The sequence below is a fragment of the Girardinichthys multiradiatus genome, chromosome 13 (genome assembly GCF_021462225.1).
Source record: "Girardinichthys multiradiatus isolate DD_20200921_A chromosome 13, DD_fGirMul_XY1, whole genome shotgun sequence".
Classification (NCBI taxonomy): Eukaryota; Metazoa; Chordata; class Actinopteri; order Cyprinodontiformes; family Goodeidae; genus Girardinichthys; species Girardinichthys multiradiatus.
In genome coordinates, this window is record NC_061806.1 from 19,405,001 (window position 1) to 19,421,070 (window position 16,070).

Genomic DNA, 16,070 nt, shown 5'->3' on the forward strand with positions numbered 1-16,070 from the left:
ATGAGCTGTGTTGATGTTTACTCGACCGCAGCTACTGGCTCGATGCAGCCCGGTTGTAGGGACCCCATACCCATCCGTGGAGGCCCCCATGCAGGTAAAAAGAAGCAGAATGAGCACCAGTGGGACATCCGCGACTTTGACAGCTGCATGGATCCTCTTTTTTCTTCCAAGAGTCGTAATTTCAGATAATATCCCGAGCCGTGCGCCTTCTCCTCTCTCTGACAATTTGTATATGAATAACCGAATAATCCCCCCCCCCCCACCCCCCTTTTGTTCCATCCGTTGCTACCTCAAATCCAAATAAAGATGGCTTTTTAGTATTAAAAGTGGTAGAAAATTACAGGTAATTATCTTTGACGGTAAAAACGCTGTAATCAGCGGGGCTACATCAAAAATTACCCTAATTATGCCTGCATTTATGAGAATGGAGGGGTGGAAAAAAGAGAAAAAAAGACTCACTTGGATAAAAACCCACAAATTGTCCCAAATATCTCCTTCATATTGAACGCCGCTGCAGCTGGCTGCTTTGTTCAAGCATCGATCCCTGTGGAGCTTGGCATTTTAGGACGGAGGGAAGGGAGAAAACATTTTGTCAATACTTCTAATAATTGAGGGTGAAGCGACGAGATGAGCTGGACCTGGAGCAAATGTCTTTCGGGGTAAGTTAATTTCCTCTGGCGTTGAGTGAGTGCATTTGATTCTATATACTGGCTTTTTTTCGTCACCCCACTGAGTTTATTTAAAATTTTTGATTAAATGTTTCTTTTTCCACTGAGCACCGTGTTATAAACTTGTGTGATGCGCTGATGTGATGTTGGCCCAATATAAAACCATTAAAAAGGCCTCAGATGAATACCATTTAGTTTTTTCTTGTTGGTGAAAATCATGCAAACAGCAGGCGTCTTGTTTTGAGTCACGGTTTTACTCATTCTGACAAAACATAAAAAGTGTATGTACAACTAAAGTCGCAGAATATATTTACAGACAATTTTGCTTGGTTTTGCATGTTGGAAAATAAAAAATAAAATGCAGTCAGGGGGTGTTATAACAAAAGAAAAATGTTTTCTGTGCGTAATGGCGCACGTATATGGTCAGCAGTCTTTCCCTCCAATGTGGCCACCAAAATGTCACTGGTAATATTTGGTATATTCAGATGTAGACATGAATGAAAGCATGACAAAAACGTGCCAACTGAACAGCCATGTACGCTTGAAAACAATGAAAAGTCCCCTTCTTTATGTCCCCGCACCGAGGCTTGGCTGGTTTAATCCTCCAGCAAAGGAGCAGCACCTTCTCGCTCTTCCCCAGCGTCCAAATTGTAGGCTACGTTGCGAATAAAGTACTGCACGGTAAGCAGATCCCGCAGAAAAGGGTCTCCATGCAGACAGCTTTACTGACCCCTCTGTTTGGCCCTCGCCAGTCTATCTCTGCATTGAATCTTGATGTGGAGACGAGTACCAGTGAGAGTAGCCGGGCATATAGCTGTTGGCCGGCATGTTCACTACTTTGGAAGAGGCCGAGACATCCCAGATCGGAGGGATGGTCGGTGAGCGCGGGGATAGGGACATTGAGCCCGGGATGGGGTCGCTCTCGTGCGGGTTGCTGCCTTGCTTCAGCAGCTTCTTGAACTTCGACCTCTTGTTTTGGAACCAGATCTTTACCTGCAGGACGAGAGGATATAATTTTATTGAGTCAGCATAGCAAATTATCAGCGGTGGTTTTTTGGTTTAGGCCACATGGCTTTCTGCCCAGGGCATCGAGTCAGATGGGGCGGAACAAATGAGATTTATATCTTTTTATTATGATTTTAGTGAATGAAAGGGCTACACCAGATATTTTTTGTAAGGACTATCTCTAGTTCTAAGGGTTCCTAAATTACACTGGTCATAGCTCAATTGGATTATTTTGCAATAAAAATAAGTTTAGATTTATAAAATAATAATTATAATAAAAAACATGCAGCAAGAGCAATTTTAATGATGGTTAAAACCCTTGCTACATTGCTAGATCAGTCAATGTCATCTCCACTAAAAATGTATTATTTTTTCAACCAAAGCGGAGTGGGGTTGTGTGTTTGTATGTAGGGAAGCAAAAGGAAAGGCCATTCATGCCGCAGCTGTAAATGATAGTAAATGAAGTAATATGCGCCCTACCTGCGTTTGCGTCAGTCCCAGAGAGGCCGCCAGCTCGGCGCGCTCGGGTAAAGCGAGGTACTGGGTTTGCTGGAAACGGTGGTTCAGCGCTTGGAGCTGCAAACTAGAATAGATCGTCCTCGGCTTGCGTATCTTCTTGCCCTTCCCGTTAAACCGAATCTCCCCGTTTTCAATCACTGTCGTCTTCTGCTGCTCTGCAACAAAAACAAACAATGCTATTAATCCAAAAAGGCCACACAATAAAACCAGGATTATGCGTTTTGTTTTCTGTCTTAAAAAATCAGAGTGCAAGAAACTGAGAAATTGCTGCTTACAAAACATTCACATCTCTCTCTCTCTTTCTCTGTCTTTTTGTTGCAGCTAACAATCCTCATGCGCTGTCATATTTAGGATATTGCTGGTAATGACATGTCAATTAAATGCTAATTACAACATTGAGGCGTGCAGGCTGCCTAATTTTCACGAGTAGTTGGTGAGGATTGCGTGGTTACGATGATCACACCCAGGGCATTAAATCAGAGGTTTTGTGGAGGGGAGTTCTGAAAAAACACAAAGAAGCAACAAAGAAGCAGGAGAACAAGGTTGCTCCTGGATCCATCCGGTGCGTTTTTACGCACGGCTGGAAAAATAGATCGCTCCATGCGTCGGATCGTCGAGAAAAAGGGTCGATCCGGGTCGCAAGAGCTTAAAACAGGTATGCCGCTAATTGCAATTAGATGGACAAGGCTGGAGGGGGTCTCTTACCTGTGCCGTCTAACCGCGTCTGTCCTCCCGCGTTGTTGTGATAGGACGGTAGGTACGGGCTGTGGTGCGGATGGTTCACGTAAGGGTAAGGTAACGATCTGTTGTAGGTGTTGGTCCCGGGGTACGCGGTGCTGTCGTGCTGGTGGTGAGCGTGCGAGCCGGAGTGGAGGCAGTGCAGTGGGTAGTGGCCGCCGGCCATCGACGGGGAGCTCTGCTGCGAGTGCGACTGCTGCCCAAACTCCATGAACGCAGACTTGGACGAGTCCTGAGCCTCCAGACCGTCAGCCATCGTTGTCATGGTCATCATCGAATTTTCTGCCTTGAGAGCACTCACCCCCCACCCCCTCCTCTCTCAAGACCAAATCGGTTTTTCGCTCTCTCGCTGTGCTGTTGTCTCTTCCTCCCCCCTTTCTCCTATTAACACCCTAAATTTCCCGATGCCGTCTTTGTTCCCCCCACCTCTCTTGTCCTGCGGTATTCTCACTCAAAGTGGCGGAAGGTAGGCATAAGTTAAGGGAGAGATTTTAAGGTGGATTCTGTTAAAATTGAGCCCTCGCTTGCAGACTTGATGCAGTCACTACAAGTAAAATGGTTTGTCTCCAAAGGGCAGCGCCTCCCGATTGGTCATCCGGCCCAACGTCATCAGTGCTCTGCGCTTTTACGGAGACTTGAGCTGGAGTTAACCCACCTTACCAGCTCCCACCACAAATGCGGGGGGAGAAAACAATATGTGGTTGGGAAAGACGCCTAATTCCTATAGACAACTTTAAAAAACAGCTCCGGTGGATGCGCAGAGGCGATGTTTTTCTTTATTTCTTTTTCTTTGGCACCGTAGATGGAAATTACGCACGACGCGTAACAGAGAGCGCACTTTAATTAAGTCAGATGGGGTAGCAGAATGTATGTATCCATCTCAGTTAGGTCCCCAATGATCAAGGAACTAATAAAATACGAGAAGGTATCACCTTACTTTAGGATATTATAAGGAACAAAATAACTCATGTAACACATAAGGAGATCAGTCTTATAAATAAATGGTCTTTAAATAAACATTTAATTAAAAACGTATATTTTATACACGTATATTTTTTTATAAGAGATGTATTTACCTTTTTTAAAACTTATTATTATTATAATTGTTTCTCTTTTGTTTGTTTTTAAGACAGTCTGCTTTGATGTCGTAAAATGAGCGGTCCCCTCTTTACGCCCCCCAGCTTTCCCCCAAAACCTACATATATTATAACAGGAGCTACTGACCATATGATTAAAGATCCCTCAAATGATTCAAAATGCAGCACATGTGACACATCAAACAACAATATGCCTGAGGTACAATAGGTTATTTTTGCAAAAGGGAAGGCTGGATCCCCAGATAAACTGACAGTGTCTTTTATCCCCGTTGTAACATGAGGCCCGATAGGGTCCTCAATATATGTAAATTATACACTTTGCGTCTCTGGGCTGTGATGTTCGATAAAAAAATAAAAAAATAGGGATAAAGATGTTATTTCCCTCTTTAGTGGTGTAGTAGGTATTATTATTATTATTATTATTATTATTTTACCATTTTCAGCATTTTCCTGCTGCATTTATGATTTTACCAGAAGAAAAAGAAGGAAAAATGGTGATGAAAAAATAATTATGCCAGCAATCAGGTTACTGCGAAACCTATTTGATTAGCGGGTAACACTTTACTAAAATTGCTGCTATAAAATTAAGAACAATTCGCCTGTAATGATTATGGACTTGGATTTATTTTGGGGAGGGTGGAATAAAAGTGGATATAGCATAAATTATCCCCTAATTATACGCCAGTGTGGCCTCAATTATCCTCTTATCAAAAATGGTTGTCTAAATGCAGCGTTTAGTTTCAATTTTCTCCCTTTTTTTTTTTGTCCTGAAACAAGAACTTGGTACCTTGCTATTATCGTCATGCTACGGTTGTTATTTACTTTGTGGGATTTAAAAAGTGCGCAAGCCAGCCGGATAATCATTTTCCCTGAGCGCAGCGGACCCAAAGAGGAGCGCAGAGGCGACCAAGTGCAGCAGACACGCAGATGGATTTGTATTTGTTGTTCTTTTATATTCTTTTCATTTGAATCCAAGAACTCAGGAGGGCTGCAGGTAAGACCCTGCATTGGGAGTTTTTTTTATTTACCTTCTTAACGTCTAACTATACTGATAAATTATTTGATTGCGTTTGACAATTCAGGCTTGCAAAGCCACATTGGCCTTGTAGACGTCTGCACGCCTCGGTCACCCCTCAGTGATCTAACACAGTGGCCAATTCCCCCTAGTGCCCGTGTTCCACTTGGACACGCAGAGGAGAAACCAGATCCTCCAGCCTTTCTAATCGCCTTTTGAGTGCTTCTACAAAGACATACATGCTTTGCAGCGATGTTGCTTCCTTTGCTTCCCTGTGGGTTTAAAAAAACGCGGGGTTCGAGGATACGAGACCTTCCCATTCCTGTATTTTTTTGCTGCATCATTTGCGCTCTCCAGGCGGGATTATTACATTGCGAGAATTTGTTTCTTGTGCAACACCGAGATTAAGGGTGAAGTGATGAAAGGACGGGTTTGGTTTGACATCATGACACAGCCTACCCACCATCTAATAATGAAAATAAATGTTCAGCTTTGTTGTTAAAACTGCAGCGATAATAGTACCACTAAGAATAGGAAGACGAAAAGGACGAAGGATAAAACAACAATAAATAAATACATCAATAAAGAATATTTAGAGAACAAATACATAGTTTTTGCTTTTAAATTTAGAAAGTCTGGCTATTTATTCAGGTGCGGCTCCACAAGGTTTTTAAAGGTGTGGAGGGCACTAATAATCTAAGAGTGACACACCAAATCCGAAAGCCATCCAACACTTAAATCAAGGGAATATTATTTATATGGGAGGCCATTGCCCCCCTGGCCCACTGGATATCAGTTTTTATTAAATAGCAGACTATTAAGTTCACAAATACTGACATGAGAATAGATAGACGAATAAATAAATAGATGGGTTCCAGTTTACTGAAATCTACACTCTAGCGTCCCAAATTAATAGTGATACAAAAAATAGTTTATGTATAAGTGCCCAGTGCCACTGCCAGCCCTCCTGCCCCCACCCTTGGTGGCGCCTCTGCTTGTATGCTCTCAGTCCACGCCTCACCTGTCGCATCCTGCCTCCTGTTGTTACCTTCCTAATGATCCTGCATTATAACAGTTCACAGCTTCCTCCACGGAGAAACATTATTTCATAGTTTGCAACGTCAAAGTGTCAATCACAAAATCAGCCGCTGCAGATCTAAAAATCACTCCGTCCCTAAGTAGATGATTGACCTTCAAAACAATCAGTGCCCGCGGTGGTTTGATAGAAGTGGTCTTCATATCCAGCTGTCTTCTGAAAACGCTGATGAATGACTCTCTAAAAGAAATCACTTCTTGTATCCCACTGCTGGGGCCGGATCAGGCCCCAGGAATTCCGTGACACCCACTGTCTGCTACGGGACGCATAAAAACTGAGAGTATTTACATTTAGGAGTGAAACCTGCACGACGTCGCGTTGTGTCGGGATTAATGGAACAGACAGCCTAAACGTCAGCACGCACATGGATGCAATGATTTATAGATGGGCGGTTAAGGAGAAAGATTTATGTACATGTTCAGTAAAAAACACAAGATATAAAAAAAAGTCCTGAATAATCCATTGTGTGTCATTTTCTCCTTTCTGAATGCATCTGGCCACATGTGTTAATGATATGTGAAAGTTAACACATGGATCCAGCAGAGACGAGGGTCATAATTGGAACGAGCGGCTGCGCGTTTGCGGTCACAGTGACAGCTATTGAGCGGGCCAAACTCTCCCCGGATTCTGTGGGGCCGGGACGGGCTTAATGAACGTGTCCTCTTTCCTTTCACAGCGCAAAGCCACAGGCGTCTACATGCTCCCCATCTCTGGCCAGAGAAGGGAGGCAAAAGGCGAGAACGCACACCGCAACACAGCTTTCACCGTAATATGGGTCAACCGGCCCAAGGCACAAGGGAACGTATCTCTAAACTTTAAGTCTGTTGTTAGATTGATCAAGAAGCATATTTCGGGGAAGTTTTAGGAGTTTCCCTTTGAATTTCAAATTTATTCATGTGTTTATACTGATATATGCTTTTATAAATGTTAGTATACAAAGAAAAACATTCATAATGTGTGGTCATCATTTAAAGCTACTTGCCAGACTTTTGTAAACTCAGCAAGGGCCACTTTAGAAATAGTTTGTCACCTATCAAACTACACATCTTGGTCAGTTCTTCTGTCTGTTGAAGATGAAGTCTACCCTCCGAAAAAAAGGTTCCATGCGCACATGCCTCTGGTGACATCACAAAAGGGGAAAGGTTCAGAGTTGTTTTAAATTTCCCTACTTATTTACATGTTTTAATCAAATTCCTCCTTAACCTGTATTCTGTTTTTACTAGCTGATCAGTTTATTCGTCTGCCTAATATGATGCCATCGATACACATATGCACAAATCCAAAAGTTTGTAAAAATTATTTTAATAAATGCATTTTGTAATTTACTGTTTCAAAATTTCATACCTCATTACCCAGCTACTGTCAGTAGACACAAATAACCCCAAATAATATCTTTAATGCTTCTATTTTTATCAAGTCTGCTTTGTGTTAATGAAAAAATCAAGTTTTATGCACAATTAATCTGTAAACTGATAAAAAAAAATTAAGGACAACTGTGACTTACATTAATAAATGATGTAAACTGGATTTGGGGCCTCAAATCAAATTCTGCCAAGGCCCTCTATGCAATCTTAGGTACGTGGATCTTTGAGACAGGACTCTGAGGTAAAACGCCTAAAATACCCACATGCAGCGAGTAAAAAATCTTCACCAATCCATGCACAAATGGTGGCTTTTTTCTCCTTTATGCAGTAAGTAAATTACGCAGGGCACACTGGTGCAAATCCAGTTACACTAAGCTTTGATGTGTTTTGTTAAAGCGTGCAACTACACCAAGGAGAATTAGTGTGGTTTGGTCATAAAGCAAGCCACGTAGCGCACCCACGGCAGAAGGCTGTTTACCATAAGTTTTGCATCATAAATAATGTGCTCCTGGCATTATCTCGTAAGCAAATAGCAAAATTGGCATGTGCATGGCCCCAGGTGCAGGCGAGAGGAGAGGGGCCTTCAGATGGACCCAACGTAGCATGTTCGAAGACGAGCTGTAAATGACCACAAAATAAGCAGCGAGGCCTGCACCCCTGAGTCTTCACAGCCCCTCCTAGACTAATGGGTTTAATTTGGCACGGCTGAAGCTGCGCTGGTCTCACTCAGGGTAGACCGTGCTCTAATTAAGGCTGCTCATTTCACTTGTCGGTCAATTCTCTTATTTGTAATTTTCCTTTTCGTGTTCTCTAGCAGAATTTTCTAATATGATTTTTCTGTTTCTTGGCTGTAGTTGTTAGTCGTTAATTGATTGACAATATCATTTTTTGTGTCCCTCATACAATGCAAATTGTAATTATCCATTCATTTATTTAAAACTCCTGAAATTCTGTTCTGAGTGTTTACTTTTTGTGTACCCATCCAAAATTAGTGTCCACACGCCCGCCTCCCCTCATGTCTGGCCACCCCTCTGAGAATTTTCCGGAGCGCGCCCCTGCTCTGTTGCATGCTGGGATACACCTGGATGCGCTGCTCGCTTTCTTTCACCTTTTATGTGGTGTTTAATTACTCATAATATTCCTCGTATGTTTTTAAAATGTTGAAAGGAAAGGAAGAATAAGAGGAATAGGCGCGATAATGTTGGGTTTTCTTATATCAAAGAACAAGACAATAAAGATGGCTGTTTGGGATATTTTATCAGCCGTAATTTAACCTTTAAGTACTTTAAACGGTTTTAAGTGAACATAATATGCGGCATCCAAGCCTGAAACTCTAAAATGGTATGCACCGAGTTACAAACAAAGGACTCTATATGCAGGAAGCTGATCTGAATTTTATGCTGCATGGTGACAAATAAGAGCAGTGCAGGCCGGCGGTGCAGCACAGTCCTCCATTTCCCCCTCTCGACTTAATACGCGACATTATTAGGTCTGACAGCACAGTGGTCGGTCTTGAAGGAGAGGATTTGGTCGCTATATGACAGACAGGAAGGCCAGCAATCATGGGCTTCTTTTTTTTTTTTTTTTTATCAGAATGTACTGTTCGATGCCGTTTATCCCTGATGATAGAAAATTGCTCTGTTGCCAGGACGCTGCCGCCGAGACAGAGGGCAGGAGCAACATTTCCATTTTCCAGATTGAAAAGCCATTGAAATGAATTAGTAAAAAAAAAAAAAAAAAGACAAAAAAGGGCAGGAAAATGAGAAAAATCTCCTGGTAAACAGAAGATGGAGCAAACAAAGATACAATTTTGCCTTCTTGCCGAGAATCCATCCTTCTTGATTTTTCTCTCCCTTTATTTTTTTCTTGCTCTGCTGCAGCAGAATGACGGATTTTACTTCAGCAGTTGCAAATCACATGGTTGGCTTCTAATGTAGTCCAAGGCCCGAGCCTACTTCAAAGCCAATCAATTATTTCCCAACCTCCCTGAATAATTAGAGCAGCTTTTCATCTGACAGAGAGAGAGAGAGAGAGGGAAGAAAGGCAGAAATTAGAAAAGAATACTTGACAACAAGGAGCATTAAGCGAACTCCTGAAATGTTTAACCATTAACAGAAAAATGAACAGTGACCTGACACAACACAGGAAACAAATAGTTTTATTCGCTTTACATAGTAAGGTGCAACATAATATTAAACTATTAGTGAAATTATTATGTCCTAATATTGATTAATTTAGCAGATATAATCTACCATATTTGTTTTTATCAAAACATCCTTTTTCCCCTTCCTCGTTTTCTTCTTTTTCCTAGTATTATTATTGTTCTTACTATTATTATTATTAGTAGCAGCAGTACTAGTTGTAGTATTTCTATTAAATTACAGACGTGTTTAAATAAAGACTACAACAGCAGAAAACATTTTGCTCACTTTTGCAATAAAGAGACGCTAACGTGTAAATGTTGACTTTCTATCATAAATAATAATAATAATATTAATAATAATAGCTAGTTAAAAAAGAAAAAAAAAAGAAAATTAATACAATAATTAATTAATAAGGCTAACAACAACCACAATACCACAACAGTTATCATTATGTCCTACTCTTAATGCACTTTCTGCTTAAAATAACAACAGGAATAATAATGATAATAATAATAATAATAATAATAGTAATAATAATAATAATAGTAGTAATAATAATAATAATAATAATAATAATAAGAAGAAGAAGAAGAAGAAGAAGAAGAAAAAAAAGAAGAAAATGAAGTGGAATTATGCAAACATAAAAATAAATACATTTAAAAGTAAATAAATACATTCAATTAATATAGCAATCAATCAAAATAAATAAATAAATACAAACAACAATTATAGTGACATTCTAATCTTAACATGCAAATCTAGTCATTATTACTTCTTATTTTCTGGGCGATAGGTAGTATTTTTTTTATGTTCCAGGATGATAACAGCCTCATTTATCAGTGAGTGTTATTCACCAGCACATGGCCTGCTAGTACTTCCATGCTGGGTGGTGGTTACTGTCCAGCAGGTGGTTTAAAAAAGCTTCTGAGGGCGCCACATGTGATATGGAGCCTGATAGATGGAGAAATGTCACCTGAAACCTGGGTTACAATATAACCCCTTGGAGAGGAAATGATAAATTGTAGACTACCTCCAAATAGCTGTCACTGAAGTGGCCATATGATACAATCTGTGGCACTGTTACACCGCTGTCATGGACTCAAAATAAAAGAGCAGGAGTTTTTCAATGAAAATGGGGAGTAGGGCCTGATGTTTTCATGAATAACAAGATGCATTCTATAATGTTTTTTAATACCACCATGACAGGCCTTTGAGGTGTAATTCTAAAATTACATTAATGCCTCAGAGGCCTTCAGATTAAAACAGAATAATTCAAACTACCTTCAAACATTTACAATGTAATCTGACAAAAATAAGCTGTGAGATTTATCTGATCAAAGTGAACAAAGCATGCATCCTCAAGGAGTTGCCCAAAGCTCAAACACGCACAATCAATGCCCTCACTGGAGCAAGTGCTGCACACACACAATGGCCACAAGGTTACCTGCAAAAGTGGAACAGCCTGAAATTTAAGAGCTCAGTGTGAAGTGATGTGGAAAGAAAGCGAAGAGAAAAGGTGTCGCACCTGGTGAAACGCTGTGTGCAAAAGGGTGGTTGTCTCATTCTCAGATGCTGCTGTGGTTCTCATGAGTATGTGCGTGGCAGGGGTTGGTCAGGTGACACGCCTGTGCACCTTTGTCTGCTGCTGCTTCTGCACCTTGAAAGTATCCCACCTGTAAGCAAAAGCTGAGATAAGGTTGAGATGCTGGTAAATCTTCTCAAGCGCAAAGAAAAGTTGCAGCAATTCTCTTTTTGTCAAGGCTATTTAATGTGTTTTGCATGGTAAATGGCAGTACAGACACATTGAAATGGACATCACAAATAATCGGGTACAAAAAACATGTCTATTTAAATAGAAGGTTGCAAAATTATATTTTGACTTGAATTTTTGTGCAAAAATGTCTAAAATATATCTTTTCACAACTTTGCCTTTAACAGCTCAGAATATTTTAATTTATATTTTAGTTCTGACGTTGTCGCTTTCAATATATTGAGTAATTTATCTCTGTGGCTTCTGTCTTTAAGGATTCTTTTTTAATTACACCCTAAACACAAAGAAGATAAAATTACACACATGCGCATGCACAGAAATGGCAAATAAATAGCAAAGTTGTACAGCGAGTTCACCTAAATAAATCTGATCTCCTTTGAATAATCCTAAACAGTGCAGGCCTAATTTTGTTCTGGACTCTCACAATGAAGTGATAACAGTAAAGTAATTATCGTTCTTTAAAGTGTTCAGACTAGCCCATTTAACTTTTTTAGTGTAATCTGTGACTGCATCATTAAAACTAACGTTTTGTAACCACAAATGAAAGGCATATCTTGACAGGTCAAGAACAAAATTCACCGAACAAGTAGCTCATCAGCTTTCTATAACCAGATTAACTAATTTGTTGCCTCACAACATTTGGTCTGGGGTCAGTGATCTAGCTGGCCTCATAATGTCACAGTTTATTAATTTGTTGCCTGCAGAACCCCTTAGTGCCTTTATTTTCATTTAGCCCCAAACTGTCAGATCTGAATCTTTGAAGAGACTCTCCTTTTTAGGACGTTGTAAATTTCAATGAAGAGAAAGTAGCCAATTATTGTCATCGCTGCCCTTGAAAATGCATTATGCCTCACCTGAGGACTCTCTCAATCAAAGAGGATGAATGGGCTTTTAACCGACGACCCCTTACCTTAATCCAGTGCGAAAGAGCCAGAACCAACCGGGAGAAACATTTGGCTTCATATTGCAAACTTTCTTGCTGCTGACAAACCGTGTTGGGTGTCATAATAGCAGATTTTTGCATAGCTAAAAATTCTTTAATTCTGTTTAATACTTTTAAAGTTGACCCAAAATAAATAATTTTCTTGGCAGCTGAGGTAAACATTATGGTGGGTCTGGTTACTGTACAGTGTCAGAGGCAGATTTGCTGTACAACAGGGGAAATTAAATGATCAATAACAATAATATTATTATTAATTTTTAGAAGATTGATTATAAATGCTGCTTAATTTTCATGTACTGACATTTATTTTTAAAACGTACCCTCTTAAGGAAGGCTCAATTAGTTTAGACAGTGAAACCGAACCCCTATTGGGGAAAAAGGCCACATTATGGAGAGTGTGAACAGCAGAACTATTTTTCAGAATTATTTATTTAGTCTTACAGTTGTGTCTGGAGTTCAATATTTGAGTGTAGAGACAGAAAAGTGGGGCCAATTGTCATTTATATATTGATTGGTTTGCAGTTACATTGTGCATGAAACATGTCAGTTCTTTAAAATTCTGCATAAAAAAAATTAAATAGGAAAGAATTCAAGATTTTTTACATTTGCTGATTATATGAGAAAGCCCCTCTGGCCTGTGGGACCTATGCAGCAGCATAGTTTGCCTGTGTTTTGGGCTGGCTCTGATGGACAACCTGCTCCTTGAGATTAAATGCTAATCAAGGTGGGGAGCTTTTTCAGTCGCTGCAGCTATCTATTTGGCTTTTACTCACGTTTATAAAGCAACTTCATACTAGATGTGTAGAAAAAGTGACTTAGGAATTTGGCTAGAGTAAAATTATTCCTTGATGCTCACATTGATCCTTTGTTGAATTTCTTTTATTTATTCCATTTGGAAAAGTGTTATCCCTTTGCAAAATGGAATAAACTTGTGAAATCCTCCTTTTTCTTCTTACCTTCATCCTCTTTATGGAAAAGATTTGACTCAGAACATAAGGCTGCATTAAACTCTGTAACGAACGCAGGCTCTCTCCTATTACATCTTCTCTGATTCTTTAGAATGGATCTGTTGCACATGTTGCTGCTTATTGCACACTGAGTAATTGCCTATTTATATTTTATGCCTTTTGTTTTGTCATCCTAGTGTCCATGATAATGAGTTCAATTAAAAAATGCTGTCAAATTGTCTCACACATCTCTGGTGTAAGCTTCAAAACATAATCAGTCCTCACACCTGTCCCTCTCTCATAATTTTGAAATATGTTTCAAATACTTAAACACTGATGAGGTGGAGCTTTCATGTCATCAAAATGATGGTAGTTACACTTTGCCTGTGGATGCAGCCTTTTCAGCTTTGGGAAGTTCAGAGATGTTTTGTGTGATGTCGTTAATTTATACAATCATCAAATAAAATATCAATGTAACTTTTTTGAGAACATATATGATTGTGCATACTTTGAGTAATTCTGTCTCTTTTTGTCTCCTTGTTTCCATTTTCCGTAGGCTCTTCTTGGCTTTTTAATCACGTTCTCCCCCAACACTGCATCTGCGTCCAGCCTCCGGTCTCCATCCTGTTCCCTCTTCTCTACTCCATCTCCCTCTTCATACCCACTCCACCCCTTCTCTCTGACCCCCCCCCCCCATCAACTCTAACCCCCCCATACCTCTCTCCATTTTTTTCCTTCATTCTCTCACCCCTTTCTCACCCCCAATAGGTACGCCTCCATCCACTCTTGGCAGCCACATCTCTTCCTCGCTGGCCCTCTCCTCCTCCTGCCTGGCTCTCCCACCCCTCTCCCTGGTTGGTTTCCACAGCTGTGGTGAGTGAGGGGCAGATGACCGGAGAATTGGCCCCTGGGAGAGCGCTGAGCCATCCTGGTGCTATTAGGCTCGTGGCTAATAATAGGTGTTTCAGAACAGGGGAAGATCAATCAGGGGGAATCATGGGGAATGTTCAGAGCAGCGCTTTTTACACATCGGCCCAGATGGATGAAATTACACTTGTCAGTTTTTAGTTGCATTACTCCCAAATTGGTTGTCTACTCTTTTTTATCCCCCCCCCCTCCCCTCCCCTCCCTCTTCTCTCCTTTCTTTCTCTTTGCCCCCCATTCATGTGTCAGTGGCCTGCTAAAAGGATTCGCCGGTGAAATCCCTGTCATTTTTGTCTTTTGCCTGTTTAGCCCTCAGCCTGCAACAACTCCATCTCCTAGCATGTATGCACTTAGAAAACATCAACTCACGTCTTAGGGGCTCGGCCAATTTCCATGTTAAAGCCAAGTCTGCCGTTGACATTCTGTGTGCGTTCTGCATGCATAATAAAGCCATTTGATTTTGTCACTGTCAAAAATTCAGAGGGAGATCAAAGAAAGTAGTGGATGAAGAGAAAAATGTATTTGCACCAATGTCAATAGTTTGCTACACAAGAATTGCTTCACATATTGAAAAAGTGTTGATTCAGATCAAGGTAAGCACTTATGCTGATGATGGACTTTAATTTAAGGTACAAAAAAGTGTTAAACCAATTGTAATGATATATTTAAGCGATCATGAAAAAATACATATATATATTTGCAGACATTTTTAAAATAATATATATATAATCATCTAATGCAATACTATATTTAAATGTTTCTGTATTGGAGCTCTTTTCTTTCTAATATGTTGTCTTCTAACTGCAATCTATGATTTGTTCTGTCTTATTCCTCTTGCTTTTTAACAAATTCTGAAGGTTTTTTCAATTTTTAAAACATTTATTGGCCCGTACATTACTGTAATGATCTTTAACTAATTTAGAACTATATTTTAAATAATATAAGGAAGTGCACAAAATGTTCTTTTAAGTGAAGAAAACAAATAAAACAAGTTTTGTGTGTGAAATGAAGCTTTAAACTGCTCCAGTATTAATATTTACAAGAAACAGTATCTAAAGGAAATCGAGCCTAACTTATTAATGATATTCTAAGTGTAGAGAAATAGTCTGTGTAATGATTGTGTAATTAAATCTGTGTTTTTCAAATGAAGCATTCAGACTGTATCTCACTGCTTGAAACAAAATAAAGTTAACTTCTGATCACAAACTGTTGTCATTGTTCAGTTTTTTATTAATCGCCTGAATTTGCAGCGGTAATTCTAAAAGGCTGCATCCAAAATAAGCCCCACAGCATAACTGAAGAATGAACTACTGTAGCAGCAGGTTTGAGCTTAGAGTTACACACTCTTTCAAAATGTTTTACCGCAAAACTATGAATCTGTTTTACCTGCAAAAGTGGAGCCATAGGTGTGTTAATCAAAAGCCTAAAGCATTTTATGTAATTGGAATGAGAGCCCGTAGTGAGGTGAGAGGTGTTAGTGCAACTCCAGCCACACAGCATATCATCTAAACCTATGAGCGCCTGGTGTGTTAGATGTTAGCATGGTGTGCCTGTCGAAAAGGTGACAATGAAAGGCTGAGAGGGAACATTTTGAGGCAGCCACACAACAGCTATTTGTGTCTCTGGATTCCTGTTCTAACTAGGTGCTGACAGAATGAAATCTTTAGCATTTTGCAAAGCTTTCCATCCAACTTGTCCACACATTTCCTGTTTTATTTTTGATGTGGCTACCAGGTAAGTCTGTGGCACCGAGAGGTATAAAGACATTAAATTACTTGCTTATATCAAACCCTCCCTTATCATACAAGCATCTACTTGACTCAGTTCACACAGAACATT

General features: G+C 40.0%; 1 protein-coding gene and 1 long non-coding RNA gene across 2 annotated transcripts; one reads left to right on the forward strand and one right to left on the reverse strand.

Annotated features, from left to right (window-relative positions):
* The first annotated feature begins 369 nt into the window (after positions 1-369).
* On the forward strand, positions 370-15,437 carry LOC124879693. Its single transcript, XR_007041090.1, has 2 exons — positions 370-659; positions 13,864-15,437. It is a non-coding gene; the product is annotated as an uncharacterized LOC124879693 (long non-coding RNA).
* On the reverse strand, positions 902-3,525 carry dlx6a (distal-less homeobox 6a). The gene is made up of 3 exons (XM_047384404.1): positions 2,898-3,525; positions 2,154-2,347; positions 902-1,661 (listed from the first exon to the last, which is right to left on the reverse strand). Exons 1-3 carry the CDS (start codon positions 3,202-3,204, stop codon positions 1,422-1,424), a joined length of 741 nt encoding a protein of 246 aa, XP_047240360.1. The 5' UTR covers positions 3,205-3,525; the 3' UTR covers positions 902-1,421.
* Positions 15,438-16,070: the final 633 nt, after the last annotated feature.

Bases quoted from the DNA above. Each gene is read 5' to 3' on its own strand.
- dlx6a (XM_047384404.1), bottom strand. From the start codon at position 3,204: ATGATGACCATGACAACGATGGCTGACGGTCTGGAGGCTCAGGACTCG. The intron at 2,348-2,897 runs GTAAGAGACCCC...TTTTTGTTGCAG, and splicing joins GACGCGGTTAGACGGCACAG to AGCAGCAGAAGACGACAGTG. The intron at 1,662-2,153 runs GTAGGGCGCATA...CTCGTCCTGCAG, and splicing joins TGGGACTGACGCAAACGCAG to GTAAAGATCTGGTTCCAAAA.